The 18,283-nt window shown below is 36.4% G+C and overlaps 1 protein-coding gene across 7 annotated transcripts in view; it reads right to left on the reverse strand.

Annotated features, from left to right (window-relative positions):
• The window catches only part of OSBPL8 (oxysterol binding protein like 8), an 84,942-nt gene that overhangs the window by 5,401 nt on the left and 61,258 nt on the right, over positions 1–18,283 (reverse strand). For all 7 annotated transcript variants that reach the window (XM_021385216.1, XM_021385215.1, XM_021385218.1 and 4 more), the window contains 13 exons: positions 17,315–17,518; positions 12,689–12,773; positions 11,484–11,655; positions 9,421–9,655; positions 8,070–8,254; positions 7,167–7,248; positions 6,524–6,622; positions 5,932–6,028; positions 5,456–5,554; positions 4,121–4,218; positions 2,647–2,736; positions 1,968–2,104; positions 1,518–1,703 (listed from right to left, as the gene is read on the reverse strand). In XM_021385216.1, coding sequence (XP_021240891.1) covers positions 1,518–1,703; positions 1,968–2,104; positions 2,647–2,736; positions 4,121–4,218; positions 5,456–5,554; positions 5,932–6,028; positions 6,524–6,622; positions 7,167–7,248; positions 8,070–8,254; positions 9,421–9,655; positions 11,484–11,655; positions 12,689–12,773; positions 17,315–17,518 — 1,769 coding nt within the window. The remainder of the gene's footprint in view (positions 1–1,517; positions 1,704–1,967; positions 2,105–2,646; positions 2,737–4,120; positions 4,219–5,455; positions 5,555–5,931; positions 6,029–6,523; positions 6,623–7,166; positions 7,249–8,069; positions 8,255–9,420; positions 9,656–11,483; positions 11,656–12,688; positions 12,774–17,314; positions 17,519–18,283) is intronic.

Below are 18,283 nucleotides of genomic sequence, written 5' to 3' on the forward strand. Positions count from 1 at the left end.
CTAACAATCTTCCTCCATGTGTAGAAGTCAGACACTGAGCAAGCAGTCCAAATGTCCACTTATAGCCTAGCTGTAGCCTGAAAAGCCACGAGATCCAAAAATGAACTTAATGTCCAGATCAAACCCTCTGTCAGCTGGCAAGAGCACAAGCCATTTTATTAACCGATAATATAATTCTGAATTATCCAGGCTGAGATATGTATTTGTTACATATGCAGATGTTTTCTGCACAACTTAGTTATTACTCTAAAACTATGGGGAATTCAGGGATTTTTAAAAATTTGTTATTACTTTGGACTGTTCTGTTTTTTTTTTTTTTCTTTTTCAATCTTCTAAAAGAGCAAGGAAAGGCAGTGGATATTACTGACTTCTGTAATAATTCATGCATTCTTATCTGTGTTTCAGCATGTCTAGGAAGAAGAGATGAAGAAGTAGTCACCTCAAAACTACTTTCATTCCTAAGTGGCTAATGGTGACCTGCAATGGTTTCAAGAGGCAGTAACGAGCAATGTACAGTTCGCTCATTCAGATTTTTAAGAGTGCTTTTCCAAATACAAGTTGGTATAAAATGAAAAATATCAAGCAAAAGACAGAGCTCATTAGAGAATGACGAGTTGCCAAAGGTAAAGACAGACACTTCCACTAAGCATAGCCTTTCCACGACAGAAACTGCATGTCAGCTGCATGAAGATCATTATGATGTACATCTTTAATGAGTTCAGATTAAGCATGGATTTTCTTTCATTTCTTCTTGTCTGTCTTTTAAAACATGTGCAGCTGTTTCAGATGTTGTGAACGTACACCTGCATTTACACCTTAGCTTAATGTGGCTTGAGTTAAATGTTGTCTAAGGTAACTGGATAAGAACAAGCCATTCCTCTCCCAAAGGTCTTTCAAAATGCAATACGGATATCTAATTTAGATACCTTACCAAATGCTGCAGTTCACATCTTTCACAGTAAGTATAAAACACTCTGCTCTCCACATGGACCAGGTGGTGAGCTGGCCTCATATTCATAAAAGGAATCAGAAATTTCTTCCAGTGACAACTGACAACATAGACTGCTTCCTAACACAGAGTAACACTTCTGTGGCACATACTTGAATCACAAAACTTCAAGGAAACAGAAAATACACACAATGCATTCCAAAGTGCCGTGCCCGAGAAAACTCTGGAATAAAGTACAAATCTGCGGAGGTACATAACCAGAAATAGGAAAAAAATAAAACACAGAAAAAGTCCATTGGAATAACTGCATGAAACATAGTTTCCTGCTTTAGTAATCACAGCCTTTTCAAAATTACATATAATCACCTGCTAAAGGGATAATCAATTCAGCTAAAAAATTACACATTTTGGTTAAAACACATGAATAGGAGTATCAGGTAGCATTGCATATTTCACGAGTTTGAACTCAGCTAATTCAGTTCTTTTGCTCCTGAAAGCACAGCAAGAGGCTCGGAGACACTATCAAGCATTCAACTGTCAGTTCAGTTATAAGCATTCCAGCACTCACTCAGCGTATCTGTAGTGCCATTCTCCCGTGACTGAATCCTGATCGAACAGCTTGCACGTCCACTCTTCACCCTTAAGTTTCCTCTCTTTGGCACTTTTTCTCTGAGCTTCCTCCAGAACGTATTTCTCTTGAGTAGCTTCTGTTTGGTCTTTGTTATTTATTGCTTTAGTTACTTGTTGCCAAAGCCTGACAAACAAGCAATATCAAGAGTAACAATCTGGTTACAAAAACAATTGCAAATAATTTCCCTAATTATAGGCTTAGTATAAGTTGTAAGATTTGTAAGCAGTGAGCTTGTATTTAGCAGTACTGCTTTCTTGTTTTGCAGGTCAATATCAGCAAACACAGGAAGGAACAAAACCATCGGCTACGGGCTAATGTTGTAATTTGGAGAAGATAATGAGTTCTATTTTGTCAGAATAATTATATGTGCTTCTAAAGTGAACTTACTTCTCTGACTCAAAGTCATCTTGCTCTTCAAACTTCACAGTGTATCTAGGTAATCTGCGCTGCTTGATATCGGATGTCGGGTTCCAGAAAGTCTCTGAAACATCTGTCTTCTTGTCCCTAATAGTAACTTCACTGTCCTGTAACACACATAATTTAGTGATCCTAACTGTAATAATCTCAATTAGTGCAAAAAATAATGCACACTGAAGGAATAATCACTATTTTTGCAAAAAATACTTTATTTCAGATACACACAGTCAAGAATAATAACCTATGCTAAATACCAAAATTCAATTTCTGCATTCTGCACTGGTTCTAACTCAGAATAGAAAGGAAATGGGACCATCACTGTCAAACAATGGTGCCAGTGTCATCTCATCAGAACTAAAACAAATTGAAGTATTTCAGGCTTGTGCCGTAACAATTCCTCAAAGTACTAACACGTATATTAAAACATTTTACAAAACTAAAAGTATTCTCATCAGGAACTACTCAAACATACTCAACAGGAGCAGTATGTTGACTCTAAAGTCATTTTTGAGGACTGTTTAACTACAAAAAGCCACTTCACTGAAAGTGGCACTTACTCAACTCCTGGTTTTTATGAGTCTTTTTTTTTTTTTTTTTTAACTAGGTGCTATTTTCACCTGTTTTAACTCAGAATTCACACAATACTCACCCAGTGGCCCTCCAAAATAGCCAGAACTTCTTTGCCAAGCTTAATTTTCCCTGATATTTGATTAACACTGTCGTTGTTACCTAAAAATGGCTGCAAAGTAAAAATAAATGCTTCCGTACTTATTTTAATAACAAATTATAGTTGCACATATGTTGAGTGTTAAGAAATAAAATGCATTTATGAAATGTGATGTAAACAGCTCTGACTGCTTTGAATATTACACCTTCTGCCTAATAATGCCACAAATAACCTGTTCTCTGTATTTTCTCAAAAGCTTTACTGATCAAAATCATTAGGATTGGCTAAGAAATCTGAAAAGGACCAATAATGTAAAAAACGTGATGATATGCAAGTGATATGATGATATCTTGAAGGAAATTGTCACTTCCTATACTAATCTCACCACTTTGCCAAGGACTCTGTTATTAGAGATTAACTCTTGTAAAAATAACAAGAAAAATGACAGCAAGAAATTTTCTTCAGCCTTTTGATAGCCTGCACGTGTATCCTGTGCACTGAAGAGGCGAAACTGCAATTGATACAGCCTCCTAACTTCATATTTTCCCTTACAGTCTTAGCTGGATACAGTTTCTCTCCACACGCACATTTCTCCCTAATGACTATTTGATTAGCCTTAAATCAGTTTGTCTCAAAGACAGCAAGAACGTTTTCAGAAGAGCAAGCTATTTATACATAATTGAGAAACTTTTGTTTAGCCTTTGCATCTGGTGAGTGCTCCTATAGCAAAGACAGCCACTAAAAATAGTACACATAACTGTTCTTTAATGCTGGACGTTAAACTGACCTGAATGTTAGCTAAAACCTTTCTATTACCTTTGTTTGAAGTGCCATGAACAACTTAATTTTTATGCAGGATGAAGAGGGGAACCTGAGCTTGAGTTCTTTTTCAAGGGTTATCCAGAAGTTTGAAAAGACACTCAAAAGTTTTCAGAGAATGAAAAATCTCCATGGGATATATATATTCTCAGCAAGATACAGAACACTTGAGTTGCTGATCACTAATCCCTGTTCTTGCACACTTTTCCAGACACACACAGATGCCACTGCTGGAAATGAGTCAGACTGTTGCTTCGTCCTGTCACCCTTCCAGCTAAGTTGTTCTTAGGGCTCATACAACTAGCAATACGTGAGCACTGCGATGGAAGCGTCCCTATGAGAAGAGATTAAGACAGAGCAGTATGTTTTGGTCAAGTCTTTTGGACCCAGATGAAAACATTAAATAAACAGAGGACAATATAATTCCTTTGTTCTTTCCTTTTTTTTTTTTTTCTTCTAATCAACATTTGCTAGATACCCATGGCTGGATATGTGGCAATATGAAAATTCCTCAGTTTCCAAAGACAATTCTGTATTAAAGAAAAATAAATCAGATCATATCTAAGGCATGATCTGATAAAATACATATTTTAATATTATGATGCTCATTCTCATGCCCACTCACAGCATTACTAACCTTTAGTTTGAATTCAATTGTTGCACTGTAGCCAGTTTTTTCACAGGTGATGTTGACTGTTCCCCCAAGCTCTAAGGTCATTGTGCCATAAAGAATTCCTGCAAGAAAGAAAAGCCAGTGTGAAATTGGGCCCAATTCCTGGGGTAAACACACCTGCGCCACAGGACAAAAATAAAGCAACAGCTCTGCTTATTTTCTCTTTAGATGACCTTTCCTAACCACGAGCATGATCTTTCTGCCCAGTAAGATAACCCAAACCGAAACAAGAACATCCAAATGAACTACTAAAGCAGGAAACATGATCCATCAATAGGAAAACAACTTTATGACAATGCAAGAAAAACCTTGCTCAAACAGGTACAGTAGGTACAGTGAAGACAATTGTACAACCAATACACGACCACACCAATCACCTCTCTAAAGATTTCTGGAAGCAAAAAGGTTGACAATTCGTAGTATACTTTCCACAATCACAGTCTTTCCCATGCAATACGGCATTGGAAACACTGAGTGTATTTACATATAATGGATGCCTGTGGAAATATGTTTTCCAGCATGTGCATTTTCCCTCCCTGCATATTCTTCCACCTTTCTCCCTCTGTATCACTATCACTAGTCGTTCTAGTTCTTCTTCCTGTTTGTTTTGTATCTGTGTACGTATGTTAGGTACTTCTTATTTAATAAGCATCATTTCTTTCACCAAAGCCATATAAAAAGGAACATAAAATCCAACAGTACTAAAAATATCCAGAAAAAAATGGAAAGAAAAGCCTACCACACTCATGTCAAGTTATATAATTCTGCTAACTCATCTGTCATACATCTCTAAGAAAGTCTTACAGTTGCTGACTACAAGGCTTCTGAAATAGAATTCTGGCAGAGAATACAGAGGCAGAAATCCCAGCAATGCTGCAATGTATTTTGTACAATTACCAGCCTTCCAGAAAGGGACTACTGAATAGTTTCCCATAGCGAAACTAAAGAAAAAAGGTCATGATTTTTAAACCCAAATTACATGAGGTATAGAGACTATACTGACTTTTATATTTCCAATGGGAAAATATTGGTGAAACTACACAGTATTCTCCAGAAAAGAAAGGAATTCAAACAATAAATTACTGTCATGTAATGACAGATAGCTATATAAACTCTTTTAATATTTATGAAAAAAAAATCTTTTGCTGTGCCAAAACCAGATGATTGCTTAAATAATACTTTTTATCCTGGTAAAGCATATGGAAGCCTAGAACCACCAATGCTGCCAGCGTTCAGAAACATTTACTCAGATGACAAACTTAAATTCAACAACAGTACATTTTGAATAATAAACTCTACCTTTACAATGAGCATATGGCATGGTCATTACATAATCTTCTCCTCTATTTAGGAATGTTAACCGTCCTTCTCCATCTAGTATGGCAGATAATGAATTCCCTGAAATTCAAACACAGAGAAACACATCTCACACCCTGCAAGACAAAAGTCCATATTTCCTAATAACTGAGAAATAGAATTAAGATCATCATATCTGGCACTGAAACCTGTCCTGTCTAGTGAAGATACTATAATCACAGCATCCACAAATAAAAATTAAAGTACTGTAAAACGGAAATTATGAAGACCAGTAGTAAAAACTTTGTAAGGGAAGCATAATGCAATGATCCAAACCCTGATTCTTCTCAAAAGCCTTCCTTCATCCTCAAAACACAGCTCACTTGCACTAATTTTACCCTCCTCAATAAAAGGATAGCCAAAAAAAAAAGAAAACCAAAAAAAAAACCAACCCTCCAAGCTCTCCAAACATTACTTACCATAGAATTTTGATTTGGCCAGAATGCTACCACTAAGGCAAAAACCGTCCTTGCGGTTGCTAACATAGAAGGCAGATATTGGGGGATGATGGGATACCTATTGAAAAAACATGCAACATAGTATAAACCTTGATCTAATAAAGACAGAATGCACAATTCAAGTTACACATCACAGAACACAATTAATATATGAGATCATAGAACCATAGAGTATCCTGTGTTAAAAGGAACCCACAGGGATCGAGTCCAGCTCCTGGCTCCAAACAGGACCACCCAAAATTCAAACGGTATGTCTGATAGCCTTGCCCAAATGTGACTTCAATCTCCAGAGAGATTAGCAAAGATCAAGCAAACATTTTTACTGAATTACAAGAGTTACGAAAACTAGCATATGACTTTTACTGGAGAAAGACAGAAAAAAATGCTAGAAACACCTTTGTCTTTCTAAGAACTATGCTTATCACAAGAGTTTTTAGGATACTACACATACACACAAATACATTTTCTACTACTGCCATAGAGTTTATCTAGCACACAAAAAACTAGCACATTTATTTTTCTTAAAAATATTTGTGCTGGTTACGGCAGCTACCTGTTCTGCAATGTAAAAAGTCTTGCTATTCGTCCTTGGATGAATCCACATGCAGCGGAAAGTCTCTCCAAGTATAGGATTGTACGGCTTTTTTAGTCCCTGAACAGAAACAAAACAGACAGTAACCACACAGTGCATGCAGAGAACTCACAGAATATCTCATCAGTCTGTCACTGAAAGACAAAGAAAAAAAAAAAAGCAAGCATAATACATATGCTAAAGCACATTGTCCCAATTTCATTATTTGAATATTATGCTCAAGAAGCAGTAAGTAGTGCCATGTTTAAATACTATTTCTCATCAAGATCTTTATAAAGAATATTGAGTTTAAAGCTAACTGAAGTAGTGGGTGTATACACAACGCTATCACTGAAGAAAGGTAAACAAAGAAATTGCTCAACGTTGAGTAAAAATGTTTAATTACATTTCTACTTCAAAGGGAAAAAGCAGTTGTGCACAGTCTTCTTTAAGCATGGCTAGGGACCAAAAAGATCTATGATAAATTTACATAAATAATGAAAACTTAACCTTGTGTTAGAGAACTGCATAACAATATAATTAAACAAAAACTCCAGCACATTCCTAAGCTCTCAAACTAGACACAACTTCCAAAACAAAGACAAAATAATAAGTAAAAGGACACCTTTGGCTTTTTGTAGAATCCAGACAAATACCACTTTACTACTTTTTTCATGCGGTTGTAAGCATTCTCTTCAAGAGCAGCTCTGTGAAACAAACAGAAAGCACAGACCAAATGTCAGTATAGTTTCAATTCTAAGACACTAGCAATTGTTCTTATATACCTTATACCTCGGAGCTGACTTACACAGAACTTTTGTGATTCTCAGTATTGTAAAACTTTCAGCCTGACTGCATCAAATAAAGCTTTCAGAATCCTCTGAACATGGAAATCAACCAAAAAAATAAAATCAGAAACACTATTTCCAAAATTGAGCCTGGCCTTTGAAACACTAAATCCTGTTTTACTCCCCCCACCCCCCCAAATTTCTTCTATTTACAAAAGAGATTGCTTTAGAGAATTGGCATACTCATGCACAGAACTAAAAGTTGAATAATATCTCAATTTACGAGTTTTAATTATTAGCTTTCTTTGAGCAGGTAAATACATTCTAAATCAGAATAGTATTTAATAATTTTTAAAGAGGCTAATTCTTGCTGCTCTGCCATTATAAATATGCACCCGAAAGAAGAAATAGGAAAAAACAAACTAATTTTGTGAAGTCTTGAGAAGTCTTTCAACCATTTTCTAAAAGCTGCAACAGAAATGCTTGCAACACAATTGCTATTAACACACTAAGAGGGGACAGACTTCAAGACATAGCAGCTGAGCTCTTAGGCTGATAATTTTCAGAAAGCAAGGATATTTGACGATTGATACGTTGTCAGACAAGCATTTAGACTAAGTGTTCTATTATGCTATTCAAGTGAACCAGACCAAACAACAAAGATTTCAGTATCTTACCGGTTTCTCATTTTACCTTAAAAAAAATGTAAGGAAAGAAAACCAGTGCTAGGATTGACTCACTCGGATAGGAAGTCTGCATGGTAGTAGTAATCAGATAGCTTGTCAAGGAAAGAACGAGGTTCCAAGATAAACGTAGGCAGTACAACCTTGGATAAGTCCATTCCTGGACGGACTTGCTTCAGAAGTGTCCAGATCAAGCTTTTGTTTTCTTCTGACACCACTTCTGTCTGAGCAGCCTCCCCTGCCTAAGATAAATAAAAAACTGCTTACAGAAAGGAGAAAGAAAATAAACATCCAAGAAATTGTTCAACACATTCTGATGATGGAGTAAGAACATAACATGTATACTCAAAACGGAACACTCAGAGGAGAAGATATAAAATTTCTCTAAATATACTTACAATGCATATTTAATACATGACACTATATTTACTATTCAGCATTAAAAACTGGATTCATTTTTATCAACCCTAAAACAGAAAGACACCCCAATATGCCCCTTTTGATCAAAGGAAAGGGGAGATATTCTTTCTTGCAGTTCTTGAAATGAAAAACAACGTCTATAGGAGAAGCATCCCTCTTTCCAGAACTGTTTCTAAAATGAATCTGGTAAGGACTTATTGCCAGCTTGAACTCCACAACTTGTCTTGAGCTGTTGCTTATTCTAGAACCAATCCTGGAAAGCAACAAAGCACAAAGTTTTTATGTCCAGCAGGTATATAAAATCAAGCAAACAAAAAAAACCTCATAGTTAGCACTTGAGAAAAAGAGGAGAGTCGCAACAAATTTTATCTCAATTTCTGTTACAAAGATTTTTGGTATTATTACAGCAAGCAATACATACAAATCCCTCTCACATTTGGCTGTGTAGGGGTGAAAGAGAACCTGCAGAAATGGAACAGTAAATTTGGGCATCATAATAGAATGCAAGCTGGACACTGAAAACATAGCAAGTCTTTCACAGAATTCCGCAAACCCCAGGGCTGCTTAACTTCTCTTTTGCAGTAGAAAAAGAGGTGTCAGTTTGTATAAAAATCTTCAACGTGAAAATTTTTACTTGAAGAAAAAAAGAAAACAATTTAATAAAAAGTAAAGTTAGTAACAAGAAGAAAGGCAGATTTGGCCAACTTCTGCTGCAGGTGGTCCTTTCAAAATAAGCACCTTCTCTCTGAGAAGCACCCCCAAATAATCTTCAACAAAGAGATCGTTATCTTTTAGATAAACTTCTCTCTCAGAAGCACAGAAGCGGTGTAGCAGAGCAGAACGTGGATGGACACAATTTTCTTCCTCAGAATAACTGAAAATATGCAAGTCAATCCTGTAAGGCAGCTGTCAAACGTAGCGCATCCTCTAAAATATCAGCTTTACATTCAGCAAAGTGACCTGCTCACTACATGAAAAGTATTTTTACCTCTCCAAGTTCCTCATGACTTTGTTCTAAGTAAGTTGTTTCTTTGATATCAATTGGCTCTGGATCAACATAAGAATCATCTTGCCGCTCCGATGTGTCGGTATCACTTTCTTCACTTTTCCCCAATCCATCATTATCAGACTCATCATGTTCATGATCATTTTCTTTATCAGATTTGTCAGAGTACATATCTTGGTCTTTAAAGTGATGCCTTTCGATTTCACTGTCATTTAACCTACAAAAGATAAAAGCTAAATTTATCTTCAGCTCCACACAATAATTTAATGTTTCCAAACCAAAATCCTCACCAAAAAAAACCATAATAAATCAAGTGCCACTACAAACCCTGGTCTAACAGCAAAGTTGAACTTGCTTCAGTGGAAATATACAGGATGCAACATTGTCACTGAACTGTCAAATGCACCAAATTTACTTTGCATTTATATTTAACTATTATATTCTCTAACTGTGGCTAATGAGGTGAGAAAGAGTCTATATTCCAAGGATGAAGAGTGATAAAGTGAATTCCATAACTGAAGTGATACTTCACACAAGGCAATAATTAGTAGGTAGAGAACATTGCTTCCTCTCCCACATTAAAGCAGTGTAAAAAAATACTGATTTTAAACTCCTTATTAACTACCCAACATGCTTCCTTCTCCAGGTTACACAGTTGTACACCTTCCGAGAAGGACCAAGGCACCCTCTGCTGCAATTTTATCAAAAAATGTAAAAGGCTATCTATCAGCTCACGTTAAAATTGTTTTCATGTTTTCTCCCTCTTCTGCCAACCCCTTTAAAACTATGCCTGGAGTTTTTATTCTTAGATAAACACACTGAATACTCTTACAATACTATACATTCAAAGATCTACTTAATTAAACTATTACTCTTAATTAGACTTAGAGTTGTAGCTAATTGCTGTGATGGTAATCTGGGCCAGCTGATGATATTAAATTATTATTCATGTCTACAGATCTCCAGCTGAATTGTACACAGCAGTTTTACTGTTTCCTTAAGATTGGGGAAGAAGCAAAACTGTACCTGGACAAAACATTGCCTGGTCATCTGGATAGAGCCTTGAATCTGGACTGGAGGCAGTAGTCTGCCTTTTCTCAGTGTTTCTCAGACTATCTACGTCAGCAAGAAATGCAATCCTCCCTGTGCAGGCCTGTACTTCTGTCTCAACTACAGCAGCATAAAATTCCTGCCCACCTAGAACAGACATGGGCAGCTGTCTTCAAGTGTATGAGGGATTATTCAAGATACTTTTATGTCAATATGAAACTATACTGAACTGGTGAGAAGAACTGTGCGAAGCCTTCAGACTAAATTACTTCAAACAAAGGACTAAGTCTTTTATCTTTCTAATGCACTCTGATGCTACAACTGGAAGTGCTGGAAAGCACATTCATTCACCACGCTTGTTTAATAATACATTTTCAGGAAAGACCATGCTCACAAAAATTTGGATGAGAGCACTTACTGACATGAACAGAGAGTTACTCAAGGGCACTTGGGCATTTGACACCTGTTAGAAACAGGTGATTTCAACTTCTGTACTGTTTGATTTCATAGGCTGACTGAAGCATTACTGATCAATTTGATGATTCAAAACTGAGACATTAAAACCATTTAAATAGCTTTGGTTTTATTTATACTTTAATCAAAGAAAAGTAACTTATATTCATATCTACCTACTTTTGTAACATGAACTGAACTTTTTTCACGTGAAACAAACAAGTGAGACCAACTTCAAGGTACAAAAATATTAAACTTTAACAGTTTAACTGAGTGCTTAAACTTACTGGTGTAATACTCAACTTTGAGTTCCTTGGGCCAAGCTACCCTCCATATCTGCTTTGCTCAAAAAATAAAGTAAAAAAAATTTTTTTTTCCATTTTATCCACATATAAAAGCACAGTGCAAATAAATCTCCTATAGAGAGAATTTAGAAGCAAACAGAACTGCAAAGAGAGATCCTACCTCTGGAGAACTCCAGTAAGTTATTACTACATGGTTCTGCCAGAAAAACAATCAGGTTTAGTAACTAATTTACTTACGGTAAGTTTTCTCCACTGTTTAAGTTGTTAGCACGAAGCAGGCCATAGAGAGAGACATGAGCACTGTCGCTTGAAGAATTCAAATCATGTTCTTTACCTTCTCTAATCATTGTACGTTTAAGTAGACCTGAACACTTCAAAGCCAGCTCCAATGCATCCATCCAACACCTGCCTAAAGACACATTAACTGTTAGACTACAGATGTTGCTGGGTAGGCCTAGCAATGTAAGTGAATCAGTTAGAGCACATTCTAGAATTTCTTCCTTAATGCCAACATGGCTCCATCAAGGTTCTCCCTGCTGAATTCCTCTGAAGGTGCTTGCAGACCTGCTCCACTTTTGAAGACTAAATAATTGCATCAGTTGGCAGAATTTGCTCGTGTTACAATTTCAGTATGGAAATTACAATATAAAAATCAGTTCTATATTGTACATTCCAACATAATTTTTTTTAATTATGTGTTTTCAATCCTTATTTATTCATTTCCCTGTATTTAATCCATTTTCCAATGTAACGTTTTTTCATAAACAATTTTAAAAAGCATTTAAAATATAACAATGAAGATAGTATAAATTTACACTTAAGAGTGATTAGAATAAATTATCCAAAAATGTGACTTTTATTTCTTTTCAATACACTAGGTTTAAAAATAATTGTATAATTAACTGAAGGAAAACGAGTCCTACTTTTAAGGTCTTCAAGGGTAAGCTTAATTAATCTATAGAAGGAAAGCAGCTACTAAGAAGGCTAAACAGTGGTCTTAAATTTTGTTTTCATTTTGTAACCTTCCAAGATGGTTGCATCAATATTAACCACTACCTCCTTTATGTGATGGTATTAAAAATGTGTATTTTGAGGGAATTTCTACTACTAGAACTCTCCAAAACTGCTGAATTTTATAATACACAAACGCTTTCATAAGAAAGAGTCCACATTAGCATTTAAGAAAGGAAATAGCTGCAAGGAGCTATTGACACATATGACATATGTCACATACATGACAGTTTCTTCAATTCAATATGATCCTTGAATAAACATGAAAAACTGCTAGTACCAACACAACTGAATGTACCAAGTTAAGGAAGATCCTTTACAAGCGTGGAACTGCACTCAGAGGGCTGTAATAGACAGTAAGACAACTGAAGCAACCTCTTTCTAACAACCGACTGCTGTCATGGTGGAAAAATACTGAAGTGGCTATTTACCATCTGATTCCGAAGCAGCTCGGATGATCAAGTAACTGCTGGGTAGCGGCTGAGTTATAGAACCAACTGCTTCACCTTTTGGACCCTTGAAATACACAAAACAAGCAACAGCATCATATATTTTAATTCAGTTTTAGAGTTGACCATTCATGTAACAAGCTGACACACTGCTGGGCCATTTACTGTCACTCAGCAACATCTAATGAAGATATGAATGGAAAGATGGACAGCCCTCTTTTACTGGATTTCTTCTTCAAAGACATCATTCTGAGTATAGCTCCCAATTCAACCCCCTTTCTTTTAAAGAGAACGGTCTTTGGGATTCAAATAACTTTTGGTGCTTTTTGTTGTTTTGGTTTTAGGGATGTTTTTTGTTTGCTTTTGGTAAATCAGACTTGGTATAGTAGCTTAGAAATGCTCTGCTGATGCCACTTACAGCAAAAAGACAAAAGCATCAAAATGAATGGGGAGTCACCCTCACTTTTTAAGGGACTGCAGATGAGCATAGGGAGATCAGGAGGGATGAGTTATTTCTCTTCCACTCTGTATTTCAGATGAAGAGGTAAGTTTGAAAACAAAAGATATGTGGGGGGTACGAGGCAGATTCAGAGGGCTGATCTACAACAAAAGCTGTCTAGCAGAAGACTCCGCATTTGTAAAGCAACTAACTCTTCCCCTCTGGTCCTCATCCTCTCTTGATGAGAGTAGATTCCTCTCAATTCCTAAGAAGATGCTGTGGTTCAGAAACCTCAAAAAGACAGAAGAGGAACCCAAGCCACTGGAGAGAGGAGGAGGCTCTCCTCAGTGATCCACTTCATGCTTCTTTTGCACAAGAATGTGTTTGGTATCTCAACTGCATCCTATGCTCCAGAACTGCATGGCATCTGCCTGTCTTCAGAAGACGTGAGTCAATCAATATTTAAACAGAATGGAGGTAACTGCTCCCACCTGAACACAAGGTCTTGCTATAGGAACCCACTCTTCTCGTCCCCCTCCCTCTCCCTTCAACTTCTATATCACCCCAGAGCCAGTCAATCCCCCCAAAATATTTAGGTGCCTAACTGTATTTAGATCCCTAACTGTAGACCTAGTGTTTAAAAACAAACAAAAAAAATTTAAAAATGATAAGAATGATAGCTAAGCCCATAGAAGACATTTAGATGCTTAAGTCCTTCTACAAAGAGAATGAGCAGGACACCAAGATATTGAGTTCAACCAAAAGAAACATAGAGGACATCAAACACCAAAGCTTAATTTTCATTAGGAATTTTTTTCACATTTGGAATTTAAAAAAAAAAAAAAAAACAAATCCAAAAGACCCTTCCATTTCTGCCAAGCTTTGCTTTGGAATAAAATACTAAGCAATCATTTTAAAGCCCCTTCAAAAACATTTATCCATGGAACATTAAGGTAACTGATCGGTAAAGAGGGCTGTATTAAACACACTTGAAGCTACTGTTGAAAGCCAGGTTAAGCCTGCCTAATTAACGAGTTAACACAGTTTGGTCTTGACTGATTTCCCCACAGAAGCCTAATAAAAAGCCAGTACAAGGCTTGGACAAGGGAGTTTAAAAGCCAGCAGAAGTTTTGAGCAGAAGCAGATAATGGCAGATATTTTAGAAGCAAGCATATGAAACAGCCAGAACATTTCTGAGGGTGAGAAGCAGATAACGAGGAGTCTTGGTGGTGCTTAAACATCCGTACACACAAGTTAGTGCTGGTGTAAACAACGTTCAGAAACTTCTGAACAGATACAGAGTGGAAGCCACTTGGGTGTTAAAACTGAGATTCTACGTTACGGTCTCCTCCAGTGACTGGAGAGGTGCATCTATGCATGGTGTTTGGTGAGATGGCATGGGAGGACTGAAGCTAACAAGACCCATGGAAGACACCATGCAGAGCACTCCTGGTTTCGCGGGTGGGTCACTAAGGGCCTGGCACATTGGGGGATGCAAGGGAGAGATTTCACCGTGCCCCCAGGGAGAGGAGGGCTGGGAGAGGTCATTGGGCATTGCACAAGGGAGACAGTACTGTGCTGCGGCACCATGGGCTCACACGCACTGAGCAAATGCCTCAGCTATCCCAAGTCCTCAAAATTGCCAGATGACAGGACATAAAGGGCAGCACTCCTTCCACAAGAACTTTAAGGTTATGTCGTCGGCATTACAGGATGCACTACTTTGTACCAGATGTAATAAAGAAATGAACGTTTGCTTTTTTGTGTGTGTGTCAGAAAGCTACACTTCCCTGGGTGGCTGCACAATGTACTGACTAAAACAGAGTTAATCATTTGACAGAACATTTAAGTAGGTTGATTTATTTTGAAATAACTGCTTGTGCATTTTTAACAGTAATCACTGTTCCAAAAGCACTTGACATTTTTCTTTGCTATCAGCCATTATGACTTCAAAATCAGTTCTCAGTGTATTAGCATCCAAGATAGACATTAGTTAGTTTTCACTTGATGACTGCATTTAAACTGATTGTACAACTACTGGAACATAAGGTAATGGGCACGTTAAAGATTTCACTAGATTAAAAAACTTTGAAGTTTACTTTCTACGGAACATTCATGCCAACTAAACTCAAGTGCCAAATAAAATCAGATAAGCAGTCACACGTCACTAAATCTGTTCATGAAAAGTTATTTGTGGTAACTTTTCTAGTTAACATTTAAAAAACGGAGATGGCATCAGGATTGGGCACGTGAGGAAGAAAGAACAAGGTTCAGTGCATCAGGTACCTTAGAGTGCAGAAGGAACATCAAACACCACAACAATAGGCTTAAGGGAGCATGTTAAGTGACTGGCTGCAAACTACCGCAGATGAGAATTTGCAAGCTGCCAGAAGGACACACTACAGAAAGTGCGTTCAAGCAAGAAAATGTCCTGCAGTACTTATCTGTGTGTAAATATTTCTTGCAACGTCATCTTCCTACACTGATGGCAAATGCAACTCATTTTGTCTTAGACTTCAACCTTGTTCTGGATTATCTACTCTGTGAATCAGTCAATTGCCGTTTATGCTCATGAAAATTTACCTTACAGTAATAAATTCGTTACTAGGAAGTTATAATTGGCTAGGAAAACAAGGCACAAAATAGTTTCAAACTTCAAGGCCTCTCATCTAATTAAGTCCAGTAATTCTCAATTGCAAATAGCCATACCAAAATGAACAAACGCCACTCCAGCTCTCAGCACATTTAAAATGGACAATATCAACTTGTTCAGGTTCAAAATTTGACCTACCTTAAAAAAGTAAAAATCTGGAGGGGCATGTCCTCTAAATTCTAAATATCTAGTTAAAAAAACAAACAAATCCATTTCTCATTGCCAAACAATAAAGAAATATAAGATTGATTTGTGATCTTCTGCAGACAGGCCACCACTTTGCAATGTACGTATATAAATTCATAAATAATTAAATCACATTAACACCAAACTCTGTTGTTTTGAAAAAGGATATGAAGTTTGTGTTCTGCTAATGTGAGATCACAATTAATTAGTGAAAAGTCCTCCTAAGCAATATTGAAATAAAATTATCAAAAGGAACTATAAATGATTTGATCTAAGTTTGGTAGATTCAGATAAGACCAGTAATGACAGTAATTCAGCAAGAATATCACAAATATCACAGATAACACTAGCTGACTTACTTCTCAGTCTGAGATAAGGAAGAAACAAAAACATTGTAGCATATTCTCCTGATGTGACAGCACCACATTGGTATTAATGTAAATCTCATACAATACAATCTCACAATTAGAACTTGTACTGAGATGTATGTTGCAGAGAACATAATTAATTAATGAAAAGGATTCTAATATTGTACAGCAATTTCATCTTAAGTATTTCAGGAGGTAAACATGTTCACTTGTGCTGTGCTTCTGCACTCTCTCTCCATATGTAAACACAAAACAAGGACTACAAGAATTTGTTTAGTAAACAATGAGTAATAGTGAACATTAAAATAAAAATTACAAAAAATTGAAATAATCCTTTGCTGTGCAGAACACACCATGACTTTTAACACTTGCAGCTAAGAGCTGCTAACAATATTATGCCATGTATGAAGAAGCAAGTAGACATCAGAACTGAAGAGAAACATTTATCTTTGTAAAATTTCAGCCCAAGCAAAAGACTACAACTAGCAATATATGCTATTATTGTACAACGAAGATATTTGAATTTCTACTTTCACAAGTAAATTGAATTAGGCTGATATTACATGAATATAGAGCTGGAAGCCAAGAAATGTTTATAACGCATCTGAACGCTTTCATTTTTTCAATCAATTTCCTCCTTAATATCCTAGATTAGACAGATGTAGAATACAGTATTATACACTCATTCCTTCCACATACATAACTACCAGAGATGGCATTAACCTCTTTATGGCATGCTTCTGCACATCATAAGTTATTTAAGTATATACAGCAGAATAAAGCAATTTTTTTTTTTTTTTTTTTTGTGATGAAGAGAACTACATGCTGAAGTTTTACATTCAGAATAAACAAATCATTGAAAGTTACAACAGACAATGCAGTTCAACTTTCCATTAAGGCTGTCTTAACTCATAGTTGGCTAATACTGGTCATCCCCAAGAACCAAAGATGTTACCACTAACCTTTGTAGCCCATATGGACTGCTCCAAAGGATGAAAAAGTTTGAAACAAAAGCCATCTTTTTTAGAAGGTCTCTCAATGAGTTCACAAGCATTCAGGAGCACTGTTCCCACCCACTGGCCATTCTTGGGTGTTTTGTAAATAAGCAACACTCCTGGTTTCAGTACACACCACAGTTTGGTCCAGCTTTTCAAGGTACCGCGAATCTAGAAGACAAACAGTTACAGTTACATCCCAGTGAACTCAGCATTAAAATCACCCCCTTCAACAAAACAGAAATGAAAATTAAAACTGTTTATTAGGTTTTTTTTTATTCCAATAAAACAGAAAGGCTATTCAAGTTCATCCATGCTTATCAACTACAGTGTTCATTCTTCTACTCTTTCCTGAAGAGTACTTATTTTACAAAAGAATATACACACATCAAGATATGTGAAATATGGAGAGTCATCTGAAACTTCATGAATTTGTCTATATGGAACATACTCTATCACTAGTTTGATGGCAGGATAATTTTTGGAAACAGTTCTTCTGAAAACAGGACAGACATCTGATAAGAAAAATAGGATATTCACAAAGTAAATTAGTTAAACTAGATCTGAATTTCTTAGATAAAATCTCTCACAAGGAGCTGTTAATTTTAACCCAGATGTGCTATGTAAGACCCTTTCAAGTCCCTGAATTTTACACATCTGATTAAACTGCCTGCATCATTTCATCAACTCTGGATTTCAGTTTTTTCTGTCTGTATGACTAAATGCCAACACAACTTGTAAGCAATGTTTTAAACTGTCTACACTGATCTTGCAAAAACCTGAGAAACTTATCCCAGACAAGCTACTGTTTGGAGCTAAATATTAAAATATGATTTCCAAATAATGTGTTACATGTTCAAGGAATTATGACGTTGACTGTCATCTTTAATAAATTCATTTCTCACCTTTTGTACAAGTATTAGTGGACAGTTAGTT

Source organism: Numida meleagris, chromosome 1 (assembly GCF_002078875.1).
Source record: "Numida meleagris isolate 19003 breed g44 Domestic line chromosome 1, NumMel1.0, whole genome shotgun sequence".
NCBI lineage: Eukaryota > Metazoa > Chordata > Aves > Galliformes > Numididae > Numida > Numida meleagris.